At 43.7% G+C, this 18,131-nt stretch overlaps 1 protein-coding gene across 1 annotated transcript in view; it reads left to right on the forward strand.

Annotated features, from left to right (window-relative positions):
• Positions 1-1,196: 1,196 nt before the first annotated feature.
• Positions 1,197-18,131, forward strand: part of PARM1 (prostate androgen-regulated mucin-like protein 1) — a 108,033-nt gene continuing 91,098 nt past the window's right edge. Inside the window, exon 1 of the mRNA XM_047798193.1 lies at positions 1,197-1,492. Coding sequence (XP_047654149.1) covers positions 1,450-1,492 — 43 coding nt within the window. The 5' untranslated portion in view covers positions 1,197-1,449. The remainder of the gene's footprint in view (positions 1,493-18,131) is intronic.

Here is an 18,131-nt window from a genome sequence, read left to right on the forward strand (position 1 = left end):
TCTTCTCCAGCGCTAGTGATGGTCCTGAGCAAACCAGTTCTTTAGGGATGCCCCTTAATTCCTGCAGCATCCCATCTCCAGGGACTAGGGGACCACCGGGCTCCTAATACATACATTGGGAGCTGCTCTGGCATCTGGTCTGGCTGAGGTATAGAAATAAGCAGCTCTAAGGTGGTGGAAGCATTAAGAGAAGGGTCAGCTTTGATCTGTGTGAACACACAGAGACTTCGGGCTTTGAAAAAGGAGCATAGTACAGAGATGACCCAGAGTTCGTGGGCATGTGTTTTATCTGTACCATTAGCTGGTTGTGTGACCTTGGGCAAGTACTTAAACCTCCAGACGCTTTCATTTTCTCCCCTGGAAATGAAGACATAAGAGTGCCCACATCAAAGGATTGTTCTGAGACCATGACTGGGTTGATACCTGTACAGCGCAGTCGTCCAGCTCGCAGACATTCTCAGGAAATGTCAGCCTTTGGTATTATGCCCTGGTGCACAAACTCTTCAATTACTACGGGATTCAGTCTTTACCAGCCATGTAATCCTGAGCACATCACTTCTCTTCTTTGTGCATTAGTTTTCTCATCTAAAAATGGAATAAGAATTCTTATGTCCCAGGGTCGTTGGAAGGTATCACGATACAACATGAAATGGGGTGCCTGGCTCTGAATGGGCCCATGAATCACTGTTCCCTGACATTAATACTGTTTCTTCTAGAAAGAAGCTGAATATGATAACAGACACCCTGACTTAGGCACCAGGAAATGCAGTGGGGTTGAACGTGTGCGAAGGTTTAATGTATATGCAGGAACATCCGGAGAAATGAAGGAAAAGGAAAAGGTTCTCATACTTGGAAAGAAATGTAATACGTTCTCTTAGGAAGGTGGGGTCTTGGCTCTTGGAGGTGGCATAACCTGTTTAAAGGTTATCACTCACATAAGAAAAGGTGAGATAAATTCTTGAGGGCAGAAATCCGCTCCCACTACACTGCGTTCCCTTAGCTCCCAGCACAGGCCTAGCGGCCCCAAACATTCGCTAAACCCGCTCAAAACTCGGATCTCCCGCCCCGACTGTCCAGCAGAGGCCGCCCTGGGCCAGGACTCCCGGGACCTGAACGCCGCCGGGAGAGGAAAGGCCAGGGGTGGCCTTGTCATCGCCGCGGGGCCTGGGTGGGAGGGGTTTGGCGGCGGCAGTCGGGCGGCGGAGGCGGCCCCGGGCTCCGGCGGCTGGGATGGAGCAGAAGCGCGCCGGGCGCCGGAGGATACGCAGCTGACGGAGCCGCGCGGCGCTCGCCTCTCTTCCCCTCCCGCCGACCGAGCCGCCCGGGCCGCCCGGCTCCCACAGTAGCCAACCGGGCAGAGGAGGAGCCGCCCGCGCCCGGTGCGCTCGGTCAGTCCTGGCAAACTCTCCTGCCGCCCGCGCCGGGTTCGGCACTAAGCAGCAGGGTACCATGGTCTGCAAGACGCTCTTCGCTCTCTTCATCGTCACAGCAGGTATTTTGGGGGCGCCGTCCTGCCAGGAAGGGCCGGGGCGACACGGGCCGCACGGCCAGCGCTGGGGCGGGGGCTCGAGCGGGGAGACCGGGAAGTAAGTCGCGCCGGTAGCCGGAGTGGCGCGAGCCTCCGGGGTTGCGCAGAGATATGTGCGCACTTGGATTTGGGGTGATGAGCATTTGGGGAGCTCCTGGGCCGAGCCGGACCGAGGGGGTGACTGGGTTCTTCCGGCCGCCGCTCGGTCTCACACGAACTCCGGGCTTTGGGAAACAGGTGGCTGCGCGACGCTTTTGAACCCAGGGTTGGCGACACTGACTGCGACTAGAGGCTTCTCGGGTCTCTGAGTACACCCGCCCAAAGTTGGGCACCAGACTTCTTGACGCGGTTGGACCCGAGAGGGACGAGAAGGAGAAGCAGGGAGGGGTGGCATCTGGGAAAGCTTAATGCCCGGGCCGTGCGCCCTGCGGGGCTGGTTTGAGTTTCCCCAGACTTGGTGGGCTCTGGTCTCTGGCCTCTGGCGTCCCTTCCTAGTTAACGCTTGGGGATGATGCGGCGCTAACAGTCCCAAGGCAGCTGCTTGGATCCGGCGGCTTAAGCTCGCTATCACCGCCGGGGTGGCAATTTTACCCTGTGGCCCGGAGCTCCCCCGAGTGCGTGCCCTGGCAGAAACTGCTAACTTGGCTCCTTGGGGATGGCTTCCCACGCGCACGGCGCGGGTCTCTGGACCGCGGACGGCAGCGGCCTCTAGGCGGGGGCTGGGGAGAAAGGAGCGGGAGGACGGAGCTCGGCCTGGTGGGCGCCGAGGAGAGAGTCAGAAGAGCGCTTTGAGTCTGAGATTAGGGTGCCCAATTTTTGCAGAAAATGCAGGCCGACTGTGGAACAGGCACCGGTAGAAAAATCAGCCTGCGTGCGCGGTACACTGGTATGTTTAGATAAAAGAATATTTCAAGGCCACATCCACAAGCCATTGACTCATGCTAGTAGTCCGTGAATCTGTATCTATATCTATGTATCTATATCTATATCTGTTTTTCCTCCTGAATTGCTTGGTTCCTACAATTGTGGACACAAGAAGCTAGGGGTTTCCTGGCAGCTGACAAAGGTTAATGCAGTTTTGAGGAAAAGTTGCCCAACTTGAGGCTACAGGGAGTCTTTTTTCTCTACTTGCTGAACGTCTGAGAAAGCTCCCTTTTCCCTTTGGCGTCTGTACCGTTTGGAGGCGCGTCCGCAGAAGGTTCAGGAGCAGGGCTCGGGCGGCTCTGGCCGCGGCGTCGGGCCAGACTGGGAGCGCGTGCATCCCTGCAAGTGTGACAGCCAGCCTTCTCCCGAGCCCCGCAATCGCCCGCCCCGCCGAGAGACATCTACGAAAGGGCAGGAAAGATGCCTTCCTTTCTCCTCGCTAGAAATCCTTTCATGAGGCTCCAGGCTCAGAAACCCTTCAGTGAGCCGGTACAGTCACTAGGTAGGCTTGTTTTATTTAGTGGCTTATCTTTTCCATTTTAATTTTTTTTAAACGACTCTGGAAGTTGGCTGGGATTAACCCTATTAGGCTTCCTCCCCACCCCCACTCCCCACCAAGGAGCTCAAAAATTTTTTAATTTTATTTATTTATTTATTTATTTATTTAGGCCAGTTTTAGAGTTTAGCTCTGCTCTTCCTGCAGCAGGAACCTTGCCCTTCCTGTTCACCGCCAGGGTGAGGAGACTGGTAGCTGGCGGCCGCTGATCAAACTTGCTCCCATCCCTGCACACGTGTGAGGGCAGAGCCAAAAGATCACAGCCTCCCAGCTCTGGGGCGCCGCCCCCCCCCCCCGCCCCCCCAATGTCTCTGAGTACATCTCCCAAACAGAGTGATGTAGCCTCAGGCTTTCCACTGAGGTTGTGCCTCTGAAGCAATCTCCCTGGGAGTTAGTGTGTTATAAAAGCTACCTGCGTGCATTAAGTTCTTGGGAAAATAATAAAAGAATAGGCATAAATACCTTGCGAGGGCCTTTCCATCCAAAAGTGGAGTGTTTTTAGAGACTAAACTACAACGTTTCTAGAAAAAGCCCATAAAGGAGAGATGGGAGAAGGTTCCTGAAATGAACGTGGCATATGTGTTTCAGTGGATCATCCTGGCATTCCCATGGCAAAGCTCCAGTTAGTTTCACCAGGCACTTGCTTTTTTTCTTTCTTTCTTTTTTTTTTACCTCTTCAGCATTAAAGGCTTGAAGTTTTCTATTTTTTTCAGTTTTTCAAAGTTTTCTTGAAGTAGAGTTGATTTTAAGGTTGTGATCATTTCTGTTGTACAACAGAGTGATTCAGTTATACCTGTACACACATCCACCCTCTTTCAGATTCTTTTCCCACACAGATTATCACAGAATATTGGGTAGAGTTCTCTGTGCTATATGGCAGGTCCTGGTTGGCCAGTCTTTCCATATACCAGAGTGTGCATATGCCAAACCCAAACCCCCAATCCATCCCTCCCTCCCACCTGTCCCCTTTGGTAACTACAGCTTTGTTTTCAAAGTCTGTAAGTCTGTTTCTGTTGTGCAGATAATCTCATATGTATCCTTTTTTTAGATTTCACATATAAGTGACATCATGTGATGTTTGTCTTTCACTGTCTGACTAACTTCAGTTAGTATAATAATTTCTAGGTTCCATAAAACTCTTAAGGTGATGCTTTTTCAAGCCAGAACCAGGGCTTGGCAGGGGACTTTTCTTGGTTTGAGAAATCTCCTCATTACATATACATAAGCATTTCCTCCAGCCTGTATGATGGACGCTTGCAAGTTCATGTGCGCTGTCAACAAAAGATCTCTACGCTTATTCACACGTTTTTAAAAGAAGGAAGAGAGAACCTTGGACTGTTTTCAGTTCTCTCCAGGTGGATTGTGGGAGAAAAGCAGCATGACTGTGTTACAAATCATTACCAAACACCTCTAAGGCCAGCATCTAGGCACACAGGAGTACTGCCCCCATATGACAATACAAGCCAGGTGGGACCACAGGCTGAGGGCAGCGTCCAGCTCCAGCTCTCCCCTCTCTTCAGTTCCTCATGCCCACCACTGGCTTTACTGCCTTTCAGGGTCCTATGGTCTCATCTATTTAAAAATGCCCGGAGTTCCTGTTGTGGCTCAGTGGTTAACGAATCCGACTAGGAACTATGAGCTTTCGGGTTAGATCCCTAGTCTTGCTCAGTGGGTTAAGGATCTGGCGTTGCCGTGAGCTGTGTGTGGTGTAGGTCACAGACGTGGCTCAGATCTCATGTTGCTGTGGCTCTGGCATAGGCCAGCAGCTACAGCTCTGATTGGACCCCTAGCCTGGGAACCTCCATATCCTGTGGGAGCAGCCCAAGAAATGGCAAAAAAAAAAAAGACAAAACAAAAAAAAGCCTGCACTGAGACATCTGAGGTACACAGGCACTTTCCAAAGGCCTTTTCCAAACATCCAAGGAGTTCAAAGGGGAAACAAAGCATCAATAAGAGAGGTACAAACCCATGATCCAAGTTTTCCTGCCCTGGCTTCTGCCCTGCCCGCCCTGGTCTCCTTCCCCCCAGGCCCAGTACTGCATTCTGCCCCATTCCCCAGGCCAGCTGATTGGCCTCTTGGTGATCAAGACCAGCAGAGCTAGATTCCAGCCTGCTACCCGGAAAGAGAGCCTTGTGGCGTCCTGGGCCTGTCAGATAGCTCTTGGCTGGGTGACTAATATCTAGAATGTCCTTATGCTCGAAGGGACACTCCACCCTGCACCTTTATGGCTCTGTTCTTCCTCAGGTCCTGATATATGTCAGGACCTTATCATAAGCATATTAAAGTAGTATCATAAATCTTATCATAAACATATTAAAAATAAACCAAGAATGCACACCTATTTATTTACAGGAACAACAAAGCTGCCTGTAGTTGGTTGGGCGTGGAGGTGAAAGGTTACTTGCATCCCTTTAGCCTGGTTACCTCCTCTTCCCCTGACATCTGTGTCACAAAGTGACACCTCCTTCGCCTGAAACCTGACCGGAGAAGGTGGAAGCTCTCCATTGTTATCGGATCTATTTACTGAGGGGGTGTTGCAAAGTGCTAGGCTCACAGATTCTGCATCGAGATTGTCTCAGTACAAAGCTAGGTTTTACTACTGACTAATTGTATAATTTAGGGTGTGTAATCTAACCACTGTTGAGTTTTCTTATCTACAGAATTGGGGGACTAAAACCTCATCAGGCCAATGCAAAGTGTTAAATGATCAAATACGCTTCTAATGCCTGGAACATAGTAAGTGCTCAATAAGTAGTAGCGATTGTTGTTGCTGTGACTCTTATTAATAAAACCGACTGTGTTTGGCACCCATTAGGTCATCCTCGCCAAAGCTTATGTGTTTGTGCTTGGACTATGGAAATCAAAGATCTCGGCTAATATTCCAGCACAGTGCCAGCTGTGCTGGCAAACCCTGATGTGCAAAAATTAAGAAAATATTCAGCTGAGCCTACTAAATGCCTCATTTGAAAAGATTAATAATGTGACAGCTCAAATTTAGCATAACAATCAAAAAAACAGAAAAAAAAACCAAAAGTAAAAACAAAAAATCCTACCTAACAAATGGAAGTAAAGTCTCACCAGAGAGTTTATTTCTTCCACAAAGTCTTTTGCAAATGGGTGTGTTTCAAAAGCCCAACTCAGCTAAATCTTAACGTCAGGTTCCCAGGGTCACAAATTTTGGATGATTCAGTTCAAAGAACTTAGGAAAAGGCTGTTTGTGGTGTATGAATGATGCAAAATGGCTCTCTCCAGAATCCCAACTCATTGATAATGTCCAGATCTCTAATGTAACTTGACCATTTGGGCCTGGTCTAGTTGTGCTGTAATTGTGCTTGTGTTCTTGGCCAAGTATTTACACTGTTTGAGCACATTTTCTTAAACGATCATTTTCACAGGTTACAGTATTGGCTGGAAACAATGAAGAGTGACATTTAAAAAATATTTTCAAAAGGGTTTGGCTCTTTTCACACCCCAGTGAAAGGAATCCTGCCATACATTTACAATAGTTTTTTTTCTCTTTTGGAAGTATCTCTTGCTTAAATTGGATATGCTAGTTTCGGAATCAAATATAGTCATTCCTCAATATGCAGAACCGCCCTCCCTACCCAAATCCTCCGATGCTCAAGTCCCTTATATAAAGTCTCATGGTACTTGCATAGAACTTACATACATTCTCCTGTAGAGTTTAAATCATCTCTAGGTTGCTTATAATACCTAATGCAATGTAAGTGCTGTGTAAATAGTTGCTGGCATGCGACAAATTTAAGTTTTGCTTTTTGGAACTTTCTGGAATTTGTTTCTCTAATATTTTCCAACCAAGGTTGGTTGAACCCACAGATATAGAAGGCTGGTAGTATTTGCTTTGCTAGCAAGATAGTGAGTAAAACAATTGCCAGGAAAAATTAGTGTTTTATTTAGAAGATGGCAGTGGTTCTGAAAAGAGGTAGGCAAAGAATGGGTACCTGCCTTATGCAATGATGGCTTTTTTCCCTTGGAAGTGCAGGGCTAAACGGTTATCATTCAGTTAATGAGCAAATAAAGTTACTATAAAATAAGACTGATTTGTGGATGTATTTCATGGCATTACATTTTCAGTCACCGCTTAAATTCTTTAAATGACGGGGATTGATGTAACATCAGGTTTTCTGACGTGTGAGTCTTTATTAATCATGATCCTTTATACCAGCAGAGCTCTTTTTTTTTTTTTTTAACCTGCTTTGGTGTTGTTCATAAACCTTGAGACTTTTGCCATTTGATAAGTATTAGGAACCATTACAATGAGATAGTTATAGAATTTTCATCTGTGTTTTTCCTTGGTGCAAGGTGGTATAATGCCAATTTGAAAATGAGCTGTTTTAATTTTCCTTTGACTTGATTTAGCCATTAAAAAATACAAGTTGCCCAGTCCAATCTGAATATCAAATCAATAGTGACTTCTATGTGCATCCTACATAGTACTCAGGGCACACTTGAAATAATTCTTCAGTGTCTACCTTGAATTCAAATGTAACCAGGCATCCTGTAGTTTCTCTAGCAACCCAACCTTTGGCCCTTCCTGTGCAGTTCATCAGTGCAATGAGTTTGGCATGGGATTGGCTTTATTTTGAACCCTGCCTCCCCCGGCTTTAGCTCCCTCACATCATTTCATTCATCCATCACCATCTGTTCACGAGAAGATGACATGGAGATTTCAGAGCAGCTCACTCTGCAATAACAACTACCACGTTAGAATTCAGAGGCAGCTCTCCAGTGGAACACTTTGAATCAGATTCCATATCCATCCACTGTGCACTGCTGTGTTTCTGAACATGCAGTGGGATTTTGGAGCTTCCCTGAGACTACGCTACTTTACCCCCTTGTGACCTTTTCTATTTTAAAAGAAGAGTATACTATTTGAAATGGTAGCTCGTTCTTGCATAGGAGCTGGAACTAGGAGCCTTCCAGAATCCAGCTGGCAGACGATTAAAAAAGAAAGTTATAGAATAGCTTTGGATTTCAATGCTCTCTTCGGTGCCAGAATCTTAACACATCTCACAAATATTAATTATATAAGGTTTACATAATTGCTGCAGGATAGGTCTGTTGGTATCACTTGAAAGCTGTGTCTATATGGAGCATGAAGCAGCACATTAGAATTTCAAGGCACATTGGAAAAAAAAGTCCTTTAAGCAATTAGACTGTGGTAGAAATTTGCACTTTTATAACCAAGGCCAAATCTATGGATAGGTAACTGTAAATTTACCTAATGGTAAAAAAAAATGTGGAAAGGTACCAGGTATGATATTTAGAAAACACATTTCTTTTATAAAATAAGATGAATAATAGAATACAACTTGGATGATAATATCTTCCTCTTATGGTCCAAATCCTGACACCAAATTTGCTTTTCCATCAGGAGGAAATAAAGACACAGGATCTTTAGTGCAGGTGTTGTACATGAAAAGAATTGGAAGAGAGAAGGTTTTGTTTGATTTTTTTGTTTTTTGGCCATAGTTATAAACTTAAAGCTATATCATCCAGACTTCCCACTGGTTAGAACACATTATTTTTCCCTATATGGAAATATATGCTGCCTTTAAGTTTTTTATATTTCTGGAGTTCCTGTTGTGGCTCAGCTGGTTAAGAACCTGGCTAATATCCATGAGGAAGCAGGTTCAGTCCCTGGCCTCGCTCAGTGGGTTAAGGATCTGGTGTTGCCATGAGCTGTGGTGTAGGTCACAGACATGGTTCAAATCTGGTATTGCTATGGCTGTGGTATAGACCAGCAGCTGTAGTTCCAGTTCAACCCCTAGCCTGGGAACTTCCATATGCTGCAGGTACAGCCCTAAAAAGCCAATAAAATAAAATAATAAAATAAAACGATATTCTTGCCAGCTTAGCATAGTCCAGAAACATAACCTCATTATGAGAGTTTATTCAACCACTGTTGTATCCATGATGGGTTGTTACTGGTGCTGTCTTCTCCTTACAAAATCTTTTCATTTTTTGTTGGAAAAGCTTTTTTGATCCACAGATAGACAGCAGACAGATACTGGTATACTGGCATTGAACAGTTATTTCATCCTTAAACTCTCCATGCTATATGATTCTTGCTTTTTACTATAATTTGGATTTTTAGGAAGAACAATAACAATTATTGTAAGAATAAAAGGGCATTTTATTTTTCACCGTACAAAAGCTATATAACTTGAGGGAAACCTTTAAGACTCTGGTCATTCTACTGAGTTAAGGTCATCATGAGTCATCTTAGGAGAGGACTTCAGTACATCTTAGAATTTACAACATGAGGGAGTTTGAAGCCCACTTGTTCATCAGAGGGTCCTAAAGAAAGCTAGTGATGAGTCCTCTTGTGGCATAGTGGGTTAAGGACCTGGCATGGTCACTGCAGTGGCTTGGGTCACAGCTGTGGTATGGGTTCAGAGCCTTGCCCAGGAACTTCCACATACTGTCACAGGCACGGCCAAAGGAAAAAAAAGAAGGAATCTGGTGAACTGAAAAGTCCTTCTTGCCTTGGGAAAAGAGGCAAGTTATTGGTGGATCACACCCTCTGCCTATCATGGGAATTCTTGCTCTTGATGGATCTGCTGCATAACTACAGCCATCACACAACCTGTAGGGACTGAGCATGTGTTGTCTTAAAATTCCAGTGTCATCTCAAATACCTATGAGTAAACCTGCCTAAGGAGGAAAAAATATGGTACTCTGAAAACTATAAGACACTAATGAAAGAAGTTGAAGACAGCACAAACAGATGGATATACTGTCTTCTTGGATTAAAAGAATCAACATTGTCAAAATGACTATGCTACCCAAGGCAATCTGCAGGTTCAGTGCAATCCCTGTGAAATTACCAATGGCAATTTTCATAGAACTAGAACAAATAATTTTAAGATTTGTATGGAGGAGTTCCCATTGTGGCTCAGTGGAAACAAATCTGACTAGTATCCTTGAGGTGAGAGTTTGATCCCTGGTCTCAGTCAGTGGGTTAAGGATCCAGCATTGCTGTGAGCTGTGGCATAGGTCACAGACTCGGTTCAGATCTGGCATTGCTGTGGCTGTGGCCTAGGCTGGTAGCCACAGCTGCAATTCCACTCCTAGCCTGGGAACTTCCCTGTGCTGTGCTGCAGCCATAAAAAGCAAAAAAAGAAAAAGAAAAAATAAATAAAATTTGTATGGAAACACAAAAGACCCCAAGTAGACGAAGCAATCCTGAGAATCAAAAACAGAGATGGAAGAATTATGCTCCCTGACTTCAGGCTATACTACAAAGCTATAGTAATCAAAATAGTATGATAAAACAGAAATATAGATCAATGGAACAGAATAGAAAGCCCAGAAATTAACCTGTACAATTATGGCCAGTTAATCTATGACAAAGGAGGTAAGAATTTACAATGGAGCAAAGACAGTCTCTTTAATAAGTGGCATTGGGAAAACTGGACAGCTACATGTGAAAGAATGAAGTTAGTACATTCTCTAGCACCATATACAAAAATAAACTCAAAATGGATTAAAGACCTAAATATAAGACCAGATATTATAAAACTCCCAGAGGAAAACATAGGCAGAACACTCTTTGACATAAATACAATTTTGGGGGGGATCTGTCTCATTTTCTTAACGTGTTTTACTCATCTTGGATACAAGCTTTGGATCTTTTTTTTAAGCCATGCCCATGGCATATGGAAGTTCCTGGACCAGGGATCAAACTCAAGCCACATCAGATCCTTAACCAACTAAGCCACTAGGCAACTCCCTGGATCTGTCTCTTAAGGTAAAGGAAATAAAAGCAAAAATAAACAAATGGGACCTAACTGAACTTTAAGAAAAGCTTTTTGCACAGCAAAGGAAACCATGAAATGGTTGGACAAAATGAAAAGACAACCTACTGATTGGGAGAAAATATTTGCAAATGATATAGCTGATAAGGGACCAATATCCAACATTTATTAACAGCTTATACAACGCTACATCAAAAAAACAAACAATATGATGAAAAATGGGCAGAAGAACTGAACTGACATTTTTTTCCAAAGAGGAAATGCAGATGGCCAGCAGGCACATGAAAATATGCTCAGTATCACGAATCCTCAGGGAAACCCCGATCAAAACCACAGTGAGATGTCATCTCACACCTGGCAGAATGGCTATCATTAAAAAATCTACACATAACAAATAACAGATGTTGGCAAGGATGTGGAGAAAAGGGAACCTTTGTACACCGTTGGGAATGTAAATTGGTGCAGCCACTGTGGAAAACAGTGTGGAGGTTCCTCAAAAACCTAAAAATAGGACTACCATATGACCCAGCAATTCAACTCCTGGGTATATAACCAAAAAGTGAAAAAACAGTAATTTGAGAAAATACATGCACCTCAAAGTGGCGTTACTTGCAGTTGCCAAGATCTGGAAGCCTCTGAAAGGCCACACAGTAGGGTGGAAAGGGCTTTGGAGGAGGACAGGTTGGTAGGATGCCATCTTTGGGGTCTCAGTTTCCTCTTTGCAGAGCTATGATAATACATTCAACAAAAGCATATCAAACCGGTACACCAACATATAGAAGATTAATTTTATTTTACTTCATTTGCATGTCTGCCCCTCACTCCTAGAATATAAGGTGTCCAAGAATTTTCGCTGATTTGTCCCTGCCGTGTCCCCAGCATGTAGAACAGAGCAAGACATGTAATGAGTGTCTAGCATATTTGTTAAACTAACTTTTAATGGAGAACCTCTATGTGCCATCTAAGGCTCTGGAGGTGCAGCAATGAACAAAATAAAAGTCTGCCCTCAGGAAACTTACATTCTTCAACGATGATCAGTTTTGATGTAGGCGGAAGAAAATCAACAATTGACTAGCAGTCATCTCAAACTCAACAAGTCCAGACCTGAACTCTTGGACTTTTCTCCCCAAAGAGGCCCAGCAGAAGCCTGTCCCATCTCATAACTGAGATGTCAACTCCAACTTTCTAGTCGCTCGGGCTGAAAGTCATGAGTTGTCTTTGAGTCTCTTTTTCTGTCAATACCCCTGATCCAGTGCTTCAAGAGAATCTGTTTGCTCTGCCTTTCAACTACAGACAGAAGTCAGACACTTCTGCTCCCGCTGTGGCTGTCTGTGGTGTCAGCCCCATCTGCTTCCACCCAGAATCCTGCAGGGCCTCATCTCAGACCTTGTAGCTCTTAGCCTTTCCCTCCTAAGGTCTGGTCTCTAGAGAGTCCTGTTTGTTTGTTTTGGTTAAGAACTTTTGAAAAGATTAAATGATGTAAATGTCTAACTATAACGTGCTAGCCCATGTTAAAAGAAGGAAGTTTTCAAAACTTCTTAAAAGAACGCTTCAGAGAAAGAGGTGGCTCATTTATGTGTGTACTGGCGGAAATGGTGGCAATATATTGAACTCATATATTGCAACTTTATATTTCACAATATATTGAAAAAGCTAGCCAAGGAATAAAATGTATACCTTGTGATAAAATATTTAAAACATTATGTGTGTGACTGTACAGGAAAGCTTTTAGAAGAATACAGTAGTTATTTCTGGCAGGTGAGTTTGGGGTCAGTTTTACTTTTTATGCTCTTTTGCTTTGCCTGACATTTAGTTTAATGGTTTGTATTATCTTCACAATTTAAAAAGTAAAGATATTGTCCATATTTTATTCCTTCCTTCTCAACAGTTTCTGTGTCTAAAATAACTGCTAGATGGCTACTTCTATCCTCAAAATCTTGATTCAAAAATCCTTCCAACAGAGCCCTCAAAAGTAAGATCTTAGGAAAGCAAATGACTTCAGAAAGGTTTATAGGATATCACTGACTGAATGGACAGGGAAGGTTCTGGGAAGGAATTGACTTCAAGTAATATTATATTTTCTAAAGCCAGAGTACTGCATAAATCATTGATCAGGACAGCCATCTCGGAAAGTGTTTTAAGAGGCTCTGAGCTACCTGATCAGTGTTTGAAGTATTTTGTTAGTTTTTAATATCTTCAGCCTTTGTCACTAGTGGGAGCAATTTTAAAGTAAAACATCGCCCTATGTTTTTCTGAAATGCAATTTGTCAACTTGTGTATCCAATAGGAAAAGCAGTCCTCAAGAGAATATCAGGTTTGTTTTTCTTTTGACAACATTAAATTTGTTGTGTCATCTTTTCAATAAAATAATCAATGAAAGGTGGTTTGGGTAAATGTTGGAGGATCCATCCATTATTAATACTTCATGCTATTATCAGAGAACAATGCAAGTGTGACAAGAGAAAGGGGGCTGGAGCAGACAGGGCTGCAGGAGGCTCTGGTGTGAACTGGACTGACTCCTTCACTTTATAGAAAAATCTAGACCTGTTGGGAAGAGAGAAAATCCACATGTTTGATTTTTAGCCATGCAAGGTATAACACTTTATACAATGATTATTTCATCTGCAACTTTATCTAATCCTCCCACGTCTCAGCACAGGAAATATGGAGAAGACTTAAAGTCAACTTCCAGACAAGCTTCCTGTCTTTGGACAACCACCCTCACCTGCACATTTTTATGAAATAAAATGTCACTCCAGCTAAGGGAATCCGGTGAAGCTTGTCTTTACAGGACCCGCAGGTAGAGGGATTTAAAAGGAAGTGTGCCCTCCAGGGGTAGGAAGGGAGACCTTCACCAGCCTCTCAGCTACCCAGCAGGTTACCCAGCAGAGGTTGCCAGTTAAGTAAGTGCCTGTCCCCAGATGTTATTCCCCCCAGATTGCTGAGAACTGCTTATGACCTTGAACTGCACCAACCAGTCAAGGTGACGTTAGCGATGGTCTTAGGGTCGCCCTAACAAATTACCACAGCCTTGGATGGCTTCAAACAATATAAATTGACTCTCCCACTGTTTGGGAAGCTAGAAGTGTGAAATCAGGGTTTCAGCAGGGCCATGCTCCCTTCAAAGCCTCGAGTGGCGGATGCTTTTTTGCTTCTACCTGCTTCTGGTAGCCCCAAGTGTTAGCTGGCTTGTGAAAGTCTTCCTTCTGATCTCCGCCTCTGGCTTCATGTGGCCTTCTTCCCTCTGAGTGAGCCTGTGTTCAGATTCCCTCCTTTGAAGGACATTAGTCATCCAGTCTTATTGGATTAGGGCCCACACAATTCAGTATGCCCTTATCTTAACTTGATTACACCTGCCAAAGCCAGATTTCCAATCAAGGTCACAGTCACATGTACTAGGGGTGAAGGCTTCTTCTTGTTTCAGGGACACCATTCGACCCATAGCAGCTGTGTTTCACATCTAAACCATGTTCATGAAAGACCCCCCCGCTCCACTGAAAAAAGCCATTAATAATTCAATCAGTTACTAGTTACTTTTATTCAATATAGCAGCTAATATCACCTCTTACTTTTCATCCATTCATTTACTTAGTTGTTGCTCTCGATGGTAAAAGTTTGGTTGAGACTGTTTAAATCAGGTATTTCTCAACCAGAATGCTGTAAGCACTTGGAGGGGACATAACACACAGACAGCACCCCTCGGCCCTGACTGCTAAATAACCGTAGTAACTTGTAGGCATTGTGACAAAGAAAATAGAGGGGAAAAAAGAGGGGAAGAAAAGAAGGAGGGAGGAAATACCTTCGCATATTTCTTTTTTTTCTTTTCTTTTCTTTTCTTTTTTTTTTTTTTTTTTTTTGTCTTTTTGCCATTTCTTGGGCAGCTCCCTGCGGCATATGGAGGTTCCCAGGCTAGGGGTCGAATCGGAGCTATAGCCGCCGGCCTACGCCAGAGCCACAGCAACGCAAGATCTGAGCCGCGTCTGCAACCTACATCACAGCTCACGGCAATGCCGGATCGTTAACCCACTGAGCAAGGGCAGGGATCAAACCCGCAACCTCATGGTTCCTAGTCAGATTCATTAATCACTGAGCCACGACGGGAACTCCCCTTCGCATATTTCTAAACTTACCAGACTCATCGGAAATTAACAGTCTGAATTAATGAGATATTCAATGGCCATCCTTAGCATCCTGCACAGAAGGGGGTGTATGAAGCAATAGCACTTTTGCTTACTTGGAACCCCAGCCAGTCTGCTAACTGTGAGAGGCCTCTAGATGCTTCAGGAACATTCTAATTTGGAACATGTTACTCTTTGAAAGGCATGTGGCAAATTTGGAGAGCACTGTTTCAGTTCTTCTCTGCCTGGACTCCTACTATATTGTTTGCAACATTGTGCCTGAAGTAGAATCAAGAAGAGAATAGAAAGAGCAAAAAGTTTCAACACATGAAAATAGCATCTGCTCCTTTGTGGTGTAGCTTATTGCTTGTAGATAGCATACCTTTCCTTTGAGAGCAGAGAAGGCATGATTCACTTCCCTAAGTCTCTTTTCCTCAGTTTCTAAGGAAGGTACTATTGGATGTGGGGCATAGGAGGTCACAGGAATATTTTATGGAAAAATGTAAAAGTTGTGACATTACAGAACAGCGGATTTCTGTCTGCCAGTGTGAAATGTGTGTGTGTGTTTAATGTGCATATATTGTATATTTGTGGATAGGATGTATGTTTCTTTCCTTTCTTACCTGCTTCCTTCCTTACTAAGAAATTTAGAAGAATTTTAAAAGGAGGAGACAAGTAGCATAGAAAGAATGTCTTTTTTAGGGAAAATTAATATTCAATGGATTCACACATTTTCTGTAATATCTAAAATTCAGCAGTTCCTCCCCATAAAGTAGCAGGTTTTTCTATTCAACAGCCATAATCATGTACCTTTATGTCTTTTGATTAATAAATAGGATATTAATTAGGTAGAACATGGATATTTATTTGGTTCTGGAAGCTGCCTATTCAAGTATGTTTTGGAATCACTGCTTTCCCTATAAATCAGGGGAAAATCAACATTTAAAGCCTTGTCCCGTGGAAAAAAACGTATAATTTCACTTCTAGAAGTTTTAATTACCTGGGTAGTTTTGCTTACACGGGCAAGAGACATATTCTAAGGAGAGTGAGAGGTCTACTGTCTAAAGCCTTTATTGATTTGGGTTATTCTTAAAGGGATAAAAAAAAATTAAGCTCTGACACTATCAACAAAGCTCCTTGATGAGAGCTGAGTTCACGCTGAGATAAAAAGTTACAAAGCAAGAGAACAGCCTCATTATGTTTTTAAAATCCCAGGGAGAGCGATTGTTTCACCAAAGCAATGCAGTAAGACAGCCTGGGACCCAACGTGGGTGCCCAGGAGACTAGGAGTAAAGAGCTTTAGAAGCTTTGAATTTTTTTCTAAAACAATTAAGATTAAAGGAGTTAATCAGGAAATCTGAGGTTATATAAGGGGTGAGCAGGTCAACCAGCTCCTGTGTCTGGTTTGGAGCACATGAGCACATGCTTGTGATGACCTAACTTTTCCATGGAAGATTGGACTTCATGATAATTCTTCCAGAATGAAAGAAGTGACAAGAAACATGAAAGTTTGAAAAGTGATCCCCACAGCCCCTGACATCTGAGAGCATTCTTGCCTCTTGAAGCATCCGACTGGGGAAATCAGATGGGGCTCAAACCCCGAAGGGCCCCGACAGGAAGAGGAAGAAAAAGCGGGTCACGCCTGGTGAAACAGCGTGTCACCCTTGGCAGGTCAAGCTGGCAGATTTGGAGACAACCAACTGTACTGTTGCCAGCCTGGCCCCCTCGAAACTTCCTCTGCAAAGGCGGCATGGCTGCTGTTTGAGACTATATGGCAAGGGATACAGAAACAAGGAGCAGAGCTGGAATCTATCCTCTGATGCCCTAAGGCTCAATACCCACACTAGATTCTTCCTGAAATTAGCATGAAGAGATCATACACTATCGAAGCAAGAACCATCCAGGAAAACCCCTAACCCTTCTGAGATGGTGTGTGAAGGGACAAGATTTCTAAGGAAAAGAACTCAATTTCGCGTTGACTTAATGGGGTTGGGTTTCTAGGAAGGCACATAAAACTTGAATGAGAGGAGTTCCCATCGTGGCTCAGTGGTTAACAAATTCCAACTAGGAACCGTGAAGTTGCGGATTCAATCCCTGGCCTTGCTCAGTGGGTTAAGGATCTGGCGTTGCTGTGAGCTGTGGTGTAGGTCGCAGACGCGGCTTGGATCCCGCATTGCTGTGGTCCTGGCGTAGGCCGGCAGCTACAACTCTGATTCGACCCCTAGCCTGGGAATCTCCATGTGCCGCAGGTGTGGCCCTAGAAAAAAAAGACAAAAAAAAATTGAATGAGAGAGACAGGTTCATTGACGTGTGCCAGTTACGACTTCATCAAGCCTATCTGCTGTAGAGCTGAGCCAGACCATACTGGTGGAACTTTACCAACAGCAGCAGTTTGCATATGAAAGGGCACCTGTGTTCTTTGCTGACCACTTTACTGCCAGGTTTTTAACAACCCAGATTTGACCTTGTTTGACTCATAATGTCCCATCAAAAAATGCTGCTGTGTTGAAATGACACAGTGAACAATGTGTTGATCGGACCTTGCTACAAACTCAACGGTTCGACCTGCCCATTTTCTTTTCACTCATGACATTGATGGCCTGTCTTCGCATCGTGTTCAGAAAACACAGCCAATCCTGCTGCACCTGCAAAAGAGCAATTTCCTCTGGCTGTGATGACAGTGAATAAAAAACAGGCACCAAATCCCCATCTGCAATGGGAATGTTGGCCCTCATTACCCGGACTTCTCAAGGTGTGAATTATATGGTTCATGCATTTTCTTGATTTTATTTTTATAAAAATGCACTTTTCTTAGCATCAGACTTAAGCAACACTTGCTTTTTATTTTTGATGAGGAATCTGGCATAACATGAGCCATTAGCTGGGAGCTATGTGAATTCAGGAAACCTGATTAGCAGTTGGATGAAAATTCATCTAAGAATTTGAGTTTATGCCCCGGTGGATAAAGTATGCTTGTAAAAACATTAGCAGTTTGGCTTTCAGTGGGCCATTGAATTAATTCAATCTGTGCTTCCTTGCTACACAGCATCATTTCAAGGTATAAATTCAATTTATGGTATGGAAAATGGATAAGATATACATAAGCTGGCCTTGATTTAATAGGGATGATGAATTAAATATTCTGGTAAATGAAATAGTCCAAATAACTGAGCTTTCCCTGTATTCTAATGTGAGTTGTGGATTTTTAGAATTGGAAAAAAAA

The sequence above is a fragment of the Phacochoerus africanus genome, chromosome 10 (genome assembly GCF_016906955.1).
Source record: "Phacochoerus africanus isolate WHEZ1 chromosome 10, ROS_Pafr_v1, whole genome shotgun sequence".
In the NCBI taxonomy this organism is placed as follows: Eukaryota; Metazoa; Chordata; class Mammalia; order Artiodactyla; family Suidae; genus Phacochoerus; species Phacochoerus africanus.